Genomic DNA, 16,699 nt, shown 5'->3' on the forward strand with positions numbered 1-16,699 from the left:
TCTTGGTAGGTTTGCTGTTATGCCATGTTCTTTCCATTTGGTTATGATAGATTTGATGGTGCTCCTAAAGATCATCAAAGATTTGGATATTTTTTTATAACCTAATCCTGACTTGTACTTCTCAACAACATTGTCCCTTACTTGTTTGGAGAGTTCCTTGGTCTTCATGGCAGTGTTTGGTTAGTGGTTCCTCTTGCTTAGGTGTTGCAGCCTCTTGGGCCTTTCAAAAAGGTGTGTATATGTAATGACAGATCATGTGACTCTTAGATTGCACACAGGTGGACATCTTTTCACTAATTATGTGACTTCTGAAGGTAATTGGTTGCACCAGAGCTTTTTATGGGCTTCATAACAAAGGGGGTGAATACATACGCACATGCCAATCATTTTTTTATTTCTGAAAAATAGTTTTATGTATATATTTTTTAATTTTACTTCACCAACTTAGACTATTATGTTTTGATCTATCACATATAATTCAGATTTAAAAAACATTGAAATAAAGGCTGTAATGTAACAAAATAGGTAAAAAGCCAAGGGGTGTGAATACTTTTGCAAGGCACGTAAATGAGGCATTTAAAAAAAAGAATACAGTCCCTACAGTCACACATGGTGGTGGTCTTGTTGCTGCTTTGCTGCTGCAGGCACTGGATGTCTTTACCATGTGCATGGCATTATGAAATCTGAAGACTACCAAAGAATTCTGTGGTGCAATGTAGGGCCCAGTGTCAGAAAGTTGTGTCAGAGGTCATGAGTCTTACAGCAGCACAATGACCCAAAGCACACGTCAAAAAGCATCCAGAAATGGTTTAAGACAAAACACTGGAGAGTACTGAACCTTGCCAGCAATGAGTCCAGATCTAAATCCCATAGAGCAGCTGTGGAGAGATCTCAAAACAGCAGTTGGGAAAAGGAACCCTTCCAATCTGACAGACCTGGAGCAGTTGACGAAAGAAGAGTGGTCCAAAATTCTAGTAGAGAGGTGTAAGAAACTTATTGATAGTCACAGGAAGCCATTGACTTCAATTATGTTCTACAAGGGGTGTGCTACCAAATAAAAAATGGAGGGTGCCATGAATTTTGTCCAGTCTATTTTTGGAGTTTGTGTGTCAGATTTGGTTTTTTGTTTCTCCAATTTTGTGTCATACCAACACAACAAAAGAAATAAACATGAGAATGCCTAAATATTTGGAATTGCAACAAATTTCTGGGCAAACTGGTGCATTATCTGACAGAAATGCAGGAGGGCCAATATTTTTGGCCATCACTGTATGTGGTTAACCTACACAATAACCACCATTGCTGCAAGAACTGAGGACTCATGTGGTTAACCTACACAAAAACCATCATTGGTGAGGATTCATGTGGTTAGCCTACACAAAAACCATCATTGGTGAGGACTCATGTGGTTAACCTACACAAAAACCATCATTGGTGAGGGCACACATGGTTAACCTACACAAAGACAATCATTGGTGAGGACTCATGTGATTAACGTACACAAAACAACCATTGGTGAGGACTCATGTGGTTAGCCTACACAAAACCATCATTGGTGAGGACTCATGTGGTAACCTACACAAAAACCATCATTGGTGAGGACTCATGTGGTAAACCTACACAAAAGCCATCATTGGTGAGGACTCATGTGGTTAACCTACACAAAAACCATCATTGGTGAGGACTCATGTGGTTAACCTACATAAAAACCATCATTGGTGAGGACTCATGTGGTTAACCTACACAAAAACCATCATTGGTGAGGGCACACGTGGTTAACCTACACAAAAACCATCATTGGTGAGGACTCATGTGGTAAACCTACACAAAAACCATCATTGGTGAGGACTCATGTGGTAAACCTACACAAAAGCCATCATAGGTGAGGACTCATGTGGTTAACCTACACAAATACACCATTGGTGAGGACTCATGTGGTTGGCCTACACAAAAACCATCATTGGTGAGGACTCATGTGGTTAACCTACGCAAAAACCATCATTGGTGAGGGCACACATGGTTCATCTACACAAAAACCCTAATTGGTGAGGACTCATGCGGTTAACCTACACAAAAACCACCATTGGTGAGGACTCATGTGGTTAGCCTACACAAAAACCATCATTGGTGAAGACTCAGGTGGTTAGCCTACACAAAAACCATCATTGGTGAGGAATCATGTGGTTAAAATGTAAAAACAGTGAAGGGCGCAACAGTAGTGCAATACAAACAAACTAAATAATAAATAAAATAAAAAGTGGATATCCCATAAAATTTTAAAAGCGCTGGATTTTGCTGGTGATGGGTTCTAAAATGGTTGGAGACACTGTGCTTTTTAAAGCCATTTTTAATATTAGTTACATGTTCATTTATACTCTTGTACGGACATCTTGTGGTCCTCCCCACATATAACAACCCACAAGGACATGTGAGGAGATACACAACATATCTGGTGTTGCAGGATATGAACTTGTCAATTTTATTTATTTTATTTTTTTTATTTATTTCAGTTACTTATATAGCGCCGTCAATTTACGCAGCGCCTTACATATACATTGTACATTCACATCAGTCCCTACCCTGAAGGAGCTTACAATCTAAGGTCCCTAATTCACATTCATACATATACTAGGGACAATTTAGACAGGATCCAATTAACCTACCAGCATGTCTTTGGAGTTTGGGAGGAAACCGGAGTACCCCAAGCAGGCACAGGGAGAACATACAAACTCCAGGCAGGTAGTGTCGTGGTTGGGATTTGAACCAGCGACCCTTCTTACTGCCAGGCGGAAGTGCTACCCACTACACTACTGTGCCACCCAGTTATATTCCTTTCCATTGATACCCATAAACATCTTTCTTCTTTTATCGGCAGTTGTGCTACACGATTTACATTGTCCACATCTATAAAAACAATTGTGTCCAAAAAAGTTTTTTTACGGATTTTAGGGGGTTCTATTACATTTTTCGCAATCATATTTCTAAGGACAGGGGCCTTTCTGTAATTGAACAAGGGTTTGCACGGTAGGATTTTACTTAAAGTGCTATCCTTAAGAAGTATGGGCCAGTATTTTGTTAGGGATTTCTCAGCCTTCTTATAATCTAAATTGTAACCTGTAACAAAGGCCATTTCAAACTGGTTGTCCTTTTTCTTCATTTTATTAATCAGATGTTCCTTGTTGGTATTGAATATCTCCATCCTGACTTTTTGAAGATCAAAGTGGTTATATCCTTTTTCCAGAAACCTTTTCATCAGGATTTCAGATTGAGTCCAGTAATCTTCATCCAGATCACAATTCCACCTGATCTGGGCGAATTGACCCTTTAGGAATAGCCTTGATCCACCCTGGGTGGTGACAGCTTTGGGTTGAAATATACCCGTTTCTGTCTACCTCTTTGAAAAAGGTTCCGGTATAAAGATTGGTGCCCCTTTTTGAAATTTCCAAGTCTAGGTATTGTATCTCCTCATAACTCAATTTGTTGGTGAGTTTGATACCATAGCGATTGTTATTCATGTGGGCCATGAACTCTTGTAGGTCTTCATAAGATCCTTCCCACATGAAAAACAGGTCATCAATATACCTACGATATAGTTTTAGCTGTGGCCACTCATCTGTAAAAATATCTTCATCTTCCCATCTGTTCAAAAATATATTGGCTACACTGGGGGCATACTTAGCCCCCATAGCCACCCCTTTTATCTTTTTGAAAAATTCTCCGTACCAAAAAATTATTGGACATTTTCATTTCATTTTCAGCCCTTCAATCAAAAATGCAATTTTGGTCTTGTTTTAGACTTGTATACTTATGTAAGGACCATTTGACCGCATCCAGCGCGTCATTCTGTTTTATGTTAGTGTAAAGGGACTCGACATCTGCTGTGACCAACAATGTCGATCCCTCTACACGTATTTCCTGTAACAATTTCTTCAAATCCTTTCCTTCTCTCAAGAAAGCAGGACCTTTTGCTGCCAAAGGTTGGAAAAATGTATCCAAGCATTCACCAGTGCGGGAACAAAGTGAATTTATCTCACTAATAATGGGTCTTCCTGGTGGGGTAGTTTTATTCTTATGCATCTTGAGTAGTTGATACATTACTGGTATTTTGGGTGCTCTAAGATTAAGATATTTTGCTTCCTTCTTATCCAAGATGCCTTTCTTGGACCCTTTTTTTTAACCATTCCTCTAATTTCTTTTTAATTTAGGAGTGGGGTTACCCAGTAATTTAACATATGTGTCTCTATCCCCTAAAATCTTATTCATCTCTGCTTTATATGCGGATGTCTTCAATATAACAAGGCCTCCCCCTTATCAACGGGACAAATTACTATTTCTTTTTTTTTTTTCAACTTATTTATAGCTTCCCTTACTGGTTTAGTTTTCCTCTTTTTTTAATTTTATAATGTCTTCCTGTACCATATTTTTAAAGACATCAATATATTTGTGACCATATGGTTTAGTGTTAAAAGTGGAATTATTTCTAAGACCACTGTGTGCATAACTTGTTTCTTTAGCCTGAATTTCTTGCCATTTAGCCTCCATAAAAAAAATTTTAATATTTAATTTCCTGGAAAACTTTTCAATATCAATCATGGTGTCAAATTTATTCAAAAACCTCGCTGGGGCAAACTTTAAACCTTCCTGGAGAGTTTGCAACTCATCCTCAGTGAAAGTTTCCCCTGCCAGATTGAATATATCTGACTCTAATTTTCTCTCTTACTTTTTTTTTGTCTGCCTCCTCTGCAATCTCTTTTTCTTGTAGAACCCATCTCCAGCAAAACCCAGCGCTTTTAAAATTTTATGGGATAGGCAAGTTTTTGCCACATTGGAGAGGGGGTGACATGCTCACCAAGGTCTCGCAGGCCGAGACCCGGTGGATTTTTGAGTTGGGATGTCTCATGCCGGCTGGCATGAACATCGAGATTTGAACTGCTTTTTTGACCGATTATTGATTGAGTTTTTTTTTTACCCCCCCCCCCCCCCCTTTTTCCTCTTCTCTTTTCTGTTTTTTTGTTCTCTACCATTTCACCAATGGGTTTGTATTAACAGTTTGACCTGAATTTTTTGTGAATTTTTTCTTTCTTCTTTGGTAACTTTTATATGTGTAGATTTTATTTATGTATTCATTTATATATACATATAATTTTATACATATACTATTTTGGTGGTTTTTATTGTATCATACATATAGTTTCATGATTTTTCGAATTGCATCCAGGACAGTATACTATAACATAGGTAAAGTGCATTTCACCCCCCCCCCCCCCTATTTTGCATTGTGTATGCATTAATAAGTTTCCACCATAGGGGGGCAACATTTTATCTCCCATTAAAAAACGGAATGATTTTATGGTTATTAGACCTTAGATTGTGTAATAGTTCTAGTATATATATATATGGGTTATAAATACAGTTTATGTGTATTAATATAGGTACACATGATTATACCATATGTGTACAGTGTGGAGTACACACAGGGAGGATACAATAAGTAGATGCAAACAGATTTATCTACATGTCTCTGGTCTTACTTCTTTTTTTTAAAAATTGTGGTTTATCATGTTTTTATTGTAAGGACGCAGCTAAGGAGGTTAACAGAACCTTTTTTGATTTGGAAACTTTTTATAAAAGAAAAAGGGTCCTTTTAGTTTTCCAGATAGAACTTTTTTTTCGTTTTTTTTTCATTTTTGACCAATCTTAACCCTTTCATGACTAAGCCTATTTCTGACATTTGGTGTTTACAAGTTAAAATCCATATTTCTTGCTAGAAAATTACTTAGAGCCCCCAAACATTATATATATATTTTTAGCAGAGAATCTAGAGAATAAAATGGAGATTGTTGCAATATTTTTTATTACACGGTATTTGTGCAGCGGTGTTTTAAACACAAATTTTTGGGAAAAAGGACACTTTCATGAATTAAAAAAAAAACACACATAAACTTAGCCCAATTTTTTTGTATAATGTGAAAGATGATGTTACGCCGAGTAAATAGATACCAAACATGTCACACTTTATAATTGCATACACTCGTGGAATGGTGACAAACTACGGTACCTAAAAATCTCCATAGGCGACGCTTTAAATTTTTTTTACGGTTACCAGGTTAGAGTAACAGAGGAGGTCTAGTGCTAGAATTATTGCTCTTGCTCTGATGATCGCGGCGATACCTCACATGTGTGATTTGAACACTGTTTACATGTGCGGGCGCAACTTCCATATGCATTTTCTTTGCTGTGCGAGCTCGCGGGGACGGGGGCGCTTTTATTTATTTTTATTTTTAGAAATTGTGTTTTTTTTTTTTTTAATTTGATCACTTTTATTGCTATCGCAAGGAATGTAAACATCCCTTGTGACAGTAATAGGTGGTGACAGGTACTCTTTATTTTGCACTTCACAGTATTCAGATCACTGAAAACGGTGATTCTGAACACTGTATATTTTTTTTAAACCGGCGCCATTGGCAGCCGAGTAAACGGGAAGTGACGTCATGACGTCGCTTCCGCGTTTACAATTAGAAGGCTGGAACGAAGCCGTACACGGCTTCGTTCCAGACTGTCAGCAGCCGCCGGAGGCGGCGGATCATCGATCGGGCCTCCCGGTGGATCGGGAGGCCCAGTAAGAGCGGCGGGATGCGGCGGGAGGGGGGGGTTTGCCCTCCCGCTCTTCTGGTATAACAGCTGAGCGGCTTTTAGCCGCATCGGTTGTTATACTCAGATGGCCGATCGCCCGCTCTACAACATGGTATCGGGATGATGCCTGCAGCTGTGGGCATCATCCCGGTATAACCCCGGAAAGCCGAGTACGCACATCTGCGTACACTCGGCGGGAAGGGGATAATGAAGGCACCAGTATTTAGGCTCCAGTAAAATCCATTTCCTGATGACGCGCACACGAGCGTGAAAACTTTGAAAGGGAGGCTCGACACGCAGATACGAGTCCTCTGTTTCTTATACAGCCGGGACGTACGCCAAGACACACACCGAGTTTTATACATACTCGCGAGGTGCCAGACCGGACTCTGCTTCCCTCCATAACTGAAGCCCGTTTTTATCTGTATCTTATATCCCACTACTTGGATTTGTAAGTGTGTTTTTATTAGTATTAAAAAGACGTTGTTACACTATCCGTGCCTTTCTGTGGCTTTTTATGAGGAGCCACCATTTACAGATGTTGTGGAGGAACTGAATGCGAGGCAGTCATATACATATATGTCTTATATATATCTTTTTAACTGAATATCCCCGTCCTTTTCCTGATGAAGCCATTACGGCGAAACATGTTGAAACTTTAGGTCGTGGGAACACATTTTTTGTGACTTCAGTTGTCTCACTGGTCAGGGTCAGGATGTGTGTGCTTACCCAGGACTATGTTTGTAACATGCAGTCCCTACTTTTATCTTGTCTCCTTATAATAAATGATTTATATTTTTATACTATTGCATTTGTCTTGCCTTGTATATGATGTACCTATAAAGCCCCATCCTCTCATTTTCTTTGTACCATCCTTAAAGGGAACTTCGGATGAGAGATATCTATCTGATCCTTTATATGCCTGGTGGTCACTCTGTGGCCGATATTATCTGGTGAGTGCTTTGACTTATCACTTCGGGTGAAGCACTTTAATTTGAACTATAACATCACACGGTGATTGGAGCACCTATAAGAAGATTCACTGTTTTTCTTTTCTACAGCAATGTTGGATGAAATATGAACTTTTTTATCTACACTTATATCCACTTTTTATTTTATTTATTATTACACTTTTGCTTATTAGTTCTAACACTAATTTTAGTAGCAGCGTCAGATTGGGATAGTGTTTGAATGGTATTTGGCACCGTACCCATTTTTTAAAATTATTTTCATTGACTCATGTGGTTAACCTACACAAAAACCATCATTGGTGAAGGAACCGGGGACCCGTGTCTACCATCCCACCCTCTTCCTGCACAGCAACATTTTCATATATCTGTCAACACATATATATCACTATATCTTTTCACACTGAAACTTATACGGCTTTAAATAGAGGAAGGAAATACCATCGCTGTTCAGATGGGACTGTTCGTCCGTGATACTCTTATCTGGGAAAGAAAAAGAAAACAATATAAATAAATTTCCCTCACAGAATGAGCAGTATATATGTAGAAATGAAAAAATAATCTCTTTCAGATAAGTGACCAGTGAATCATAAATTAAATAACTCTTTGAGAAGGTCTTCCATAGTAAACATCTACTTCTACACGGGGGGGGGGACTTTTTCTTAAAAAAGCAAAACTGTTAGACCTTGAACACACAAACTTGCATTTGCATAACAGCAGGGTGTACAGCAAGCCATCTGTAAAGCTTTCTGCAAGCTTCAAGCAGATTTGTTGAAGCCTGTTTAAAGTAAACTTCAGTTCAAGTATGGTAACCACAGATCTCAAAAATAATGTTGGCTGTCACTTTAAACTAGGGTTGCCACATCATCCCTTTAATCCAGGACACACATATTAATTACACAGGTTCTGTGGCTGATCAAGGTGGTAATTAAACTCACTTGGTGCCTTATCTGCATTAAATCAACCTCAGAACCTGTGGAATTCATATGTGTCCTGGATTAAAGGGATGAGGTTGCAACCGTACTTTAAACACTTTAAACTTTAAGGCTTTCAACAAAATTCAAGCCTTGGTGAAGCCTATTGAAGCCCATTGGCAGCTTGTTTAATGTGAGAATAATTGCGCGCCGCCAGTATGATATTCATAAAACTTAATTGTGACACAAAGTATTCAGAGTGGAGCGTAAAGAACTCAGCACACCACCATGAACTACCTGATGCCATTGTCTCCGTAGAACACTTTTAACACCTTGACCACTTCAATACCGGGCACCTTCACCCCCTTCCTGCCCAGGCCAATTTTCAGCTTTTAACGCTGTCACACTTTAAATGACAATTGCGCGGTCATGCTACACTGTACCCATATGAATTTTTTTTTTTTTTCACACAGATAGAGGTTTCTTTTGGTGGTATTTTTTTTTTAATTTTTTGCTGCATAAAAAAAGGCTGAAAATGAAAAGAAAGTTGCATTTTTCTTTGTTTCGGTTATAAAATTTAGCAAATAAAAAATCTTTCTTTATAAAAATGTAGGTTAAAATGTAATTTGCAACATTTCTTTGGTGAAAATAACCCAAATCTGTGTATATTATTTAGTCTTTAGGAACGTTATAGAGACTACAAACTGTGGGATATACAGTATATCTGAAAATCGATCAATCCTGATGTACTAATGGCCTATCATTTTTTGAGGCCCAAAAATGTCAGGACAGTACAAATACCCCCCCAATGACCCCTTTTTTGAAAAGTAGACAGTCCTTACTTAGTAAGAAGCATCACAAGTTTTTTGAAGTTGTAATTTTTTTCTCACAATTTATTGGAAAATTATTATTTTTTAACCACTTGACGACCGCCTCACGCCGATGTACGTTGGCAAGGTGGCACGGACAGGCAGAATCACGTACATACACGTGATCTGCCTTCCACGGGCGGGGGGTCCGATTGGGGCCCCCCCCCGGTGCCAGAGGCGGTCGCCATTTCTTCCCGGGCGATGAGAGGTGAGGGGGAGGCCATCCATTCGTGGCCACCCCCTCCCGATCGCTCCCGGCGAATGAAAATCCTTCCTGTGCCTCTGTAATGTAAACAGAGGCACAGGAAGTGATGTCATCCCTCCTCGAGCCGGTCTTTTTGACCGAGGAGAGAAGACATCCAAGTAAGTGCACCAACACAACACGTTCAGTAGAACACGCCAGGCACACTTTTCACCCCCCTTCACCCCCCGATCACCCTCCTGTACCCCTGTCACACTGACACCAATAGCAGTTTTCTTTTTTTTGTATTGGTGTCAGTTTGTGACAGTTATAAGTGTTAGGGCAGTTAGGGTTAGCCCCCTTTAGGTCTAGGGTACCCCCCTTTAGGTCCAGGGTACCCCCCTAACCCCCCCTAATAAAGGTTAACCCCTTGATCACCCCCCGTCACCAGTGTCGCTAAGCGATCGTTTTTCTGATCGCTGTATTAGTGACACAGGTGATGCTAGTTAGGGAGGTAAGTATATAGGTTCGCTGTCAGTATTTTATAGTGACAGGGACCCCCATATACTACCTAATAAAGGTTTTAACCCCCTGATTGCCCCCTAGTTAACCCTTTCACCAGCGATCACTGTATAATTGTTACGGGTGACGCTGGTTAGTTGGTTTGTTTATTATAGTTTATTATAGTTTTAGGGCACCCGCCATTTATTACCTTATAAAGGTTTAACCCCCTAATTGCCCGGCGGTGATATAAGTTAAGTTTTTAGGGTCAGATAAGGTCTGCGTCGCCCCAGGCAGCGTCAGGTTAGTGCCAGTACCGCTAACACCCACGCATGCAGCATACACCTCCCTTAGTGCTATAGTATCTGAACGGATCCATATCTGATCCGATCAGATCTATACTAGCGTCCCCAGCATTTTAGGGTCCTCAAAAACGCAGTGTTAGCGGGATCAGCCCAGATACCTCCTAGCACCTGCGTTTTGCCCCCGGCCCAGCCCAGCCCACCCAAGTGCAGTATCGATCGATCACTGACACTTACAAAACACTAAACGCATAACTGCAGCGTTCGCAGAGTCAGGCCTGATCCCTGCGATCGCTAACAGTTTTTTGGTAGCATTTTGAATCAGTCGCTGACAGTCAGGAGCTTTTTTGCCTGTGAGTCTCACTAGTGTACCCCTAAATTTAGAGCCCAAAATGGCAAATCGAAGGTACACTAGTGAAGAGGCCTACACGTTTCTGAGTATGACAGATAGTGAAGAGGAAGTCATTCATCTGTCAGATTCAGGCTCAGAATACGATCCTGTAGAGGACAGCGGCTCCATGACAGATAGCTCTGACGACAGAGTTGTGGTCCCTGCCAAGGTCAAGCGTACCCGACCCCGAACTTCTTCTTCTGTCCTTGAAGTGCAAGAACCGCAGGGCTCTCGTATGGAGCAGAGAAGTACTAGCGCCGCTATTCCTTCTGGTGAACTGGCAAGCACCAGCGGCCTAGTACACCCTGGTCGTACATCCAGCACTGCAGTATCACGTGGTGACGTGGCGAGTCCCATAAGTGCAGTTCAAGCTGGCGAGGTGGCAAGCACAAGTAGTGTCCCGCTGCCACCAAGAAGACAAAGACAGGCCCATCGTGCCCATAGTGTCCTTCCTGCTGCATTCACCAATCCGAATTGGGTACCCACCACTTCTGCAGCACCCGTACTTCCCCCATTCACTGGCCAACCCGGAATTCAGGTGGAAATCTCTATAGATCTATTGTGGACCAAAGCAATTTATACACTGGTCAACACAACGCCGCTAATCCCCAGTCCTCCCTTGCCAGAGATTGGAGACCAATTATGGTCTCCGAATTTAAGACCTTTCTGGGCCTTTCCCTCAACATGGGCTTGAATAAAAAGAGTAAGTTGCGGTCATATTGGTCCACTGACCCAATTTACCATGCGCCCGTGTTCTCTGCCTCCATGGCCAGGGCACGATACGAGCAGATTTTGCGGTTCATGCACTTCAACGACAATGAACTCTGTCGTCCTCGTGGAGACCCTGGATACGATCGACTCTACAAAATTCAGCCCCTCGTAAACCACTTCAACCAACGTTTTGCAGACTTGTTTACTCCCCATCAAGTTGTCTGCGTTGATGAGTCCCTGATTAAATTTTCTGGCCGCTTGTCATTCAAACAGTACCTTCCCAGCAAGCGTGCCAGATACGGAGTCAAGATGTATAAGCTCTGTGACAGAGCCACAGGCTATACATGTAGTTTTATGGTTTACGAGGGCAAAGATAGTCACGTAGAGCCGACAAACTGCCCTGACTACATAGGAAGCGCTGGCAAGATTGTGTGGGACTTGGTGTCACCCTTATTCGGAAAGGGGTACCACTTGTACGTGGACAATTATTACACAAGCGTGCCACTTTTTAGTCACTTGTTTGATCATCAGATTGGAGCATGTGGCACCGTGCGACCTAATCGCCGGGGCTTTCCTCAGCGGCTTGTAGATTCCCGTCTTAGGCTGGGGGAGAGAGCCTGCTTGTGGTGTAATAATTTGCTCGCTATGAAGTGGAGGGATAAGAAGAATGTTTTCGTTCTCACCTCCCTTCATGCAGACACGACGGCCCAAATTACTACGGCGACTGGTGTTGTGGAGAAACCCCTCTGTGTCCACGAATACAACCAAAATATGGGAGGGGTGGACCTCAACGACCAGTTGTTGGTGCCGTACCTAGTTGCCCGTAAGGCCAGACGCTGGTACAAAAAAGTGTCTGTTTATTTATTTCAATTGGCTTTGCTGAACGCTCATGTGCTATACAGAGCTTCAGGACAGACTGGATCCTTCCTTAAATTCCAGGAAGAGATCGTCAGAGCCCTTCTGTATCCAGACGGTGCTCCACCTCACCATCCCCAACCAAATGCAGTAGGCCGTCTGCATGAGAGGCATTTTCCTTATGCCCTCCCGAGTACCCCTACCCAACGAGCCCCCCAAAAAAGATGTCGTGTCTGTATCAAGCGCGAATTTAGGCGCGACACCCGGTATTATTGTCCCTCCTGTCCTGGCAATCCTGGTCTTTGCATGGGTGAATGTTTTGAACGCTACCATACACTAGTTGAGTATTAGCGTAGGGTACAGCACTGCACAGACTAGGACACACTTTCACAGGGTCTCCCAAGATGCCATCGCATTTTGAGAGACCCAAACCTGGTACCAGTTACAAAAGTTAAAGTTACTAAAAAAAGTGTATAAAAAAAAAATAAAAAAAATAAAAAACACAAAAAAAATAAAATAAAAAAAACAAAACTAGTTGTTGTTTTATTGTTCTCTCTCTATTCTCTCTCTATTGTTCTGCTCTTTTTTACTGTATTCTATTCTGCAATGTTTTATTGTTATTATGTTTTACCATGTTTGCTTTTTAGATATGCAATTTTTTTATACTTTACTGTTTACTGTGTTTTGTTGGTAACCATTTTATTGTTTTCAGGTACGCCATTCAGCTGCAGAGCGGATTTATTTATCTTGACAGCAACAGCGTTTGCTCCCACACATAAAGCCGTGACTCCAGCGCTGTCGGAGGTGATTTCGCCGGATGTAAACAGCGCCATTGGGAAATTGGGAAAGCTTTTTTTATTACACCAATCTTGGTGTGGTCAGATGCTTTGAGGGCAGAGGAGAGATCTAGGGTCTAATAGACCCCGATTTTTTTTTAAAAGAGTACCTGTCACTACCTATTGCTATCATAGGGGATAATTACATTCCCTGCGATAACAATAAAAATGATTAAAAAACATAAAAATCAAAGGAACAGTTTAAAAATAAGATACAAAAATCAAAAAAATAATAAAGAAAAAAAAAAAAAAAGCACCCCTGTCCCCCCCCTGCTCTCGCGCAAAGGCGAACGCAAGCGTCAGTCTGGCGTCAAATGTAAACAGCAATTGCACCATGCATGTGAGGTATCACCGTGAAGGTCAGATCGAGGGCAGTAATTTTAGCAGTAGACCTCCTCTGTAAATCTAAAAAAAAAATTTGTCACTTTCCCGCAACTTGTGTCAAAAAATAAAATATTCCATGGACTCAACATGCCTCTCAGCAAATAGCGTGGGGTGTCTACTTTCCAAAATGGGGTCATTTTGGGGGGTTTTGTGCCATCTGGGCATTTTATGGCCTTCAAAACTGTGATAGGTAGTGAGGAGTGAAAACAAAAATTTATGCCCTTAGAAAACCTGAAGGCGGTGCTTGGTTTTCGGGGCCCCGTACGCGGCTAGGCTCCCAAAAAGTCCTAAACATGTGGTATCCCCGTACTCAGGAGAAGCAGCAGAATGTATTTTGGGGTGTAATTCCACATATGCCCATGGCATGTTTGAGCAATATATCATTTAGTGACAACTTTGTGCAAAAAAAAAAAAAAAAAATGTGTTACTTTCCCGCAACTTGTGTCAAAATATAAAATATTCCATGGAGTCAACATGCCTCTCAGCAAATAGCTTGGGGTGTCTACTTTCCAAAATGGGGTCATTTGGGGGGGGGTTGTGCCATCTTGGCATTTTATGGCCTTCAAAACTGTGATAGGTAGTGAGGAGTGAAATCAAAAATGTACGCCCTTAGAAATTATGAAGGCAGTGCTTGGTTTTCGGGGTCCCGTACGCGGCTAGGCTCCCAAAAAGTCCCACACATGTGGTATCTCCGTACTCAGGAGAAGCAGCTGAATGTATTTTGGGGTGCAATTCCACATATGCCCATGGCCTCTGTGAGCAATATATCATTTAGTGACAACTTTGTTAAAAAAAAAAAAAAAGTCACTTTCCCGCAACTTGTGTCAAAAAATAAAATATTCCATGGACTCAACATGCCTCTCAGAAAATATCTTGGGGTATCTACTTTCCAAAATGGGGTCTTTTGGGGGGGGGTTGTACCATCTGGGCATTTTATGGCCTTCAAAACTGTGATAGGTAGTGAGGAATGAAATAAAAAATTTATGCCCTTAGAAATCCTGAAGGCGGTGCTTGGTTTTCGGGGCCCCGTACGCGGCTAGGCTCCCAAAAAGTCCCACACATGTGGTATCTCCGTACTCAGGAGAAGCAGCTGAATGTATTTTGGGGTGCAATTCCACATAGGCCCATGGCCTGTGTGAGCAATATATCATTTAGTGACAACTTTTTGTAAATATTTATTTTTTTTTGTCATTATTCAATCACTTAGGACAAAAAAAATAAATATTCAATGGGCTCAACATGCCTCTCAGCAATTTCCTTGGGGTGTCTACTTTCCAAAATGGGGTCATTTGGGGGGGTTTTGTACTGCCCTGCCATTTTAGCACCTCAAGAAATGACATAGGCAGTCATAAACTAAAAGCTGTGTAAATTCCAGAAAATGTACCCTAGTTTGTAGACGCTATAACTTTTGCGCAAACCAATAAATATACGCTTATTGACATTTTTTTTACCAAAGACATGTGGCCGAATAATTTTGGCCTAAATGTATGACTAAAATTGAGTTTATTGGATTTTTTTTATAACAAACAGTAGAAAATATCTTTTTTTTTTTCAAAATTTTCGGTCTTTTTCCGTTTATAGCGCAAAAAATAAAAACGGCAGAGGTGATCAAATACCATCAAAAGAAAGCTCTATTTATGAGAAGAAAAGGACGCAAATTTCGTTTGGGTACAGCATTGCATGACCGCGCAATTAGCAGTTAAAGCGACGCAGTGCCAAATTGGAAAAAGTCCTCTGGTCCTTAGGCAGCATAATGGTCCGGGCTGAAGTGGTTAAAAAAAATATTTTTTTTCACATTTTTTTTTTTTTATATATATACCATCGCCTGTGCAGTACAGCATCATCATATAACTGGTGTGGCGGTGATCAGGAACACTGACTGGTGACAGTATATAATAGAAAAAAAAAAGAAAATGTAATATTTTTTAAAACTTCATTTTGCTTTACAAGTTTTTTTTTTTTTACATACTGTAACCAGAGCAACGCTGTACTACTCTGGGGAGGTGACCAGGATTATTTTTTTTACACACTATGATTGCTTATAACAGTGAATTTCACTGTTACAAGCAACCCATTTTTTCTGAATAAAACCATTCATTTAGTGTTTACTATTGTGCCACAGCTAATCACATGGTACAGATAGGCTGTGATTGGCTGTTATTGGCCCTGTGTGTACCATGTGATCACTGTGACTAATCACAGAGATCAACACAATAGTACACAATGAATGGCATAAATTGAAGCCTTCCTGTGTACACTTATAATGTGATCTGCCGTGATTGGTCACAGCAATCACATGATACCGGCAGCAGGCCAGTACACTGATCTGTCACACAACGGGTGACAGACCGCAGCTTGCCCACCCAGAACGGCGAATGTCCCATCTGGCCGTCATTTTACTATACACTGGGCAGGAAGGTGTTAAAGAGGACCTGAACTATGGAAACTGTGCACAAAAAAGACAAGCAGAGCATATAGGATAAGTCTCCAGTATCGCCCACTGTCTACCTGAAGCTGATCTTTTTACATTTTATGGACTTGCCATACTTTGTTCTACACTCAGTCTCGATGTGAAGATGGCCATCTTGGGAAAGGCAGGGCTTTGCTAACTCATGTCAAAGCTGCCCCTCTTTCATTCCCCCATGACTGGTAATCTGATGACTGGTGGGGGAATGATAGAGGTGGAAGAACCACAGATCCACAGAATGGATGAAACAGAAGCAGAGAAATTTTCTTGATCAGGGGTCTCCAAACGTTTTAAACAAAGGGCCAGTTTACTGTCCATTAGGTTTTAGGGGGGCCAGACTGTGACCAGTGTGAGAAGAACAAGGAATGGTGCCTCTATATTGGTGTCAATTGGAGGAATAGCGTCCCAAGGGCCAGATAGAGGCAAGCAAAGGGCTCCATCTGGTCTCAGTTTGGAGACCACCGACTTAGATGATTGCACTCTGCAGATATACAGCTATGAGGCTACAGAACAGGAATGCAGAGGCACAGGGAATGCCATGCTAATTTTTCCCAAGGAATTAAGGGTAAAGATTTTTTTTTCTTCCATTTAAAGTTTTATTATTTTTGCTATGACTGGCTAAAATCGGAGTAACACTGCCATACGTTTTAAAGCATAGAAACATGGACCAGGATGCAGCCTGGAGAA

At 41.1% G+C, this 16,699-nt stretch overlaps 1 protein-coding gene across 1 annotated transcript in view; it reads right to left on the reverse strand.

Moving 5' to 3' along the window:
- The window catches only part of LOC141133706 (uncharacterized), a 64,335-nt gene that overhangs the window by 35,009 nt on the left and 12,627 nt on the right, over positions 1 to 16,699 (reverse strand). Inside the window, exon 4 of the mRNA XM_073623203.1 lies at positions 8,043 to 8,084. Coding sequence (XP_073479304.1) covers positions 8,043 to 8,084 — 42 coding nt within the window. The remainder of the gene's footprint in view (positions 1 to 8,042; positions 8,085 to 16,699) is intronic.

This window comes from Aquarana catesbeiana, linkage group LG03 (assembly GCF_042186555.1).
Source record: "Aquarana catesbeiana isolate 2022-GZ linkage group LG03, ASM4218655v1, whole genome shotgun sequence".
Classification (NCBI taxonomy): Eukaryota; Metazoa; Chordata; class Amphibia; order Anura; family Ranidae; genus Aquarana; species Aquarana catesbeiana.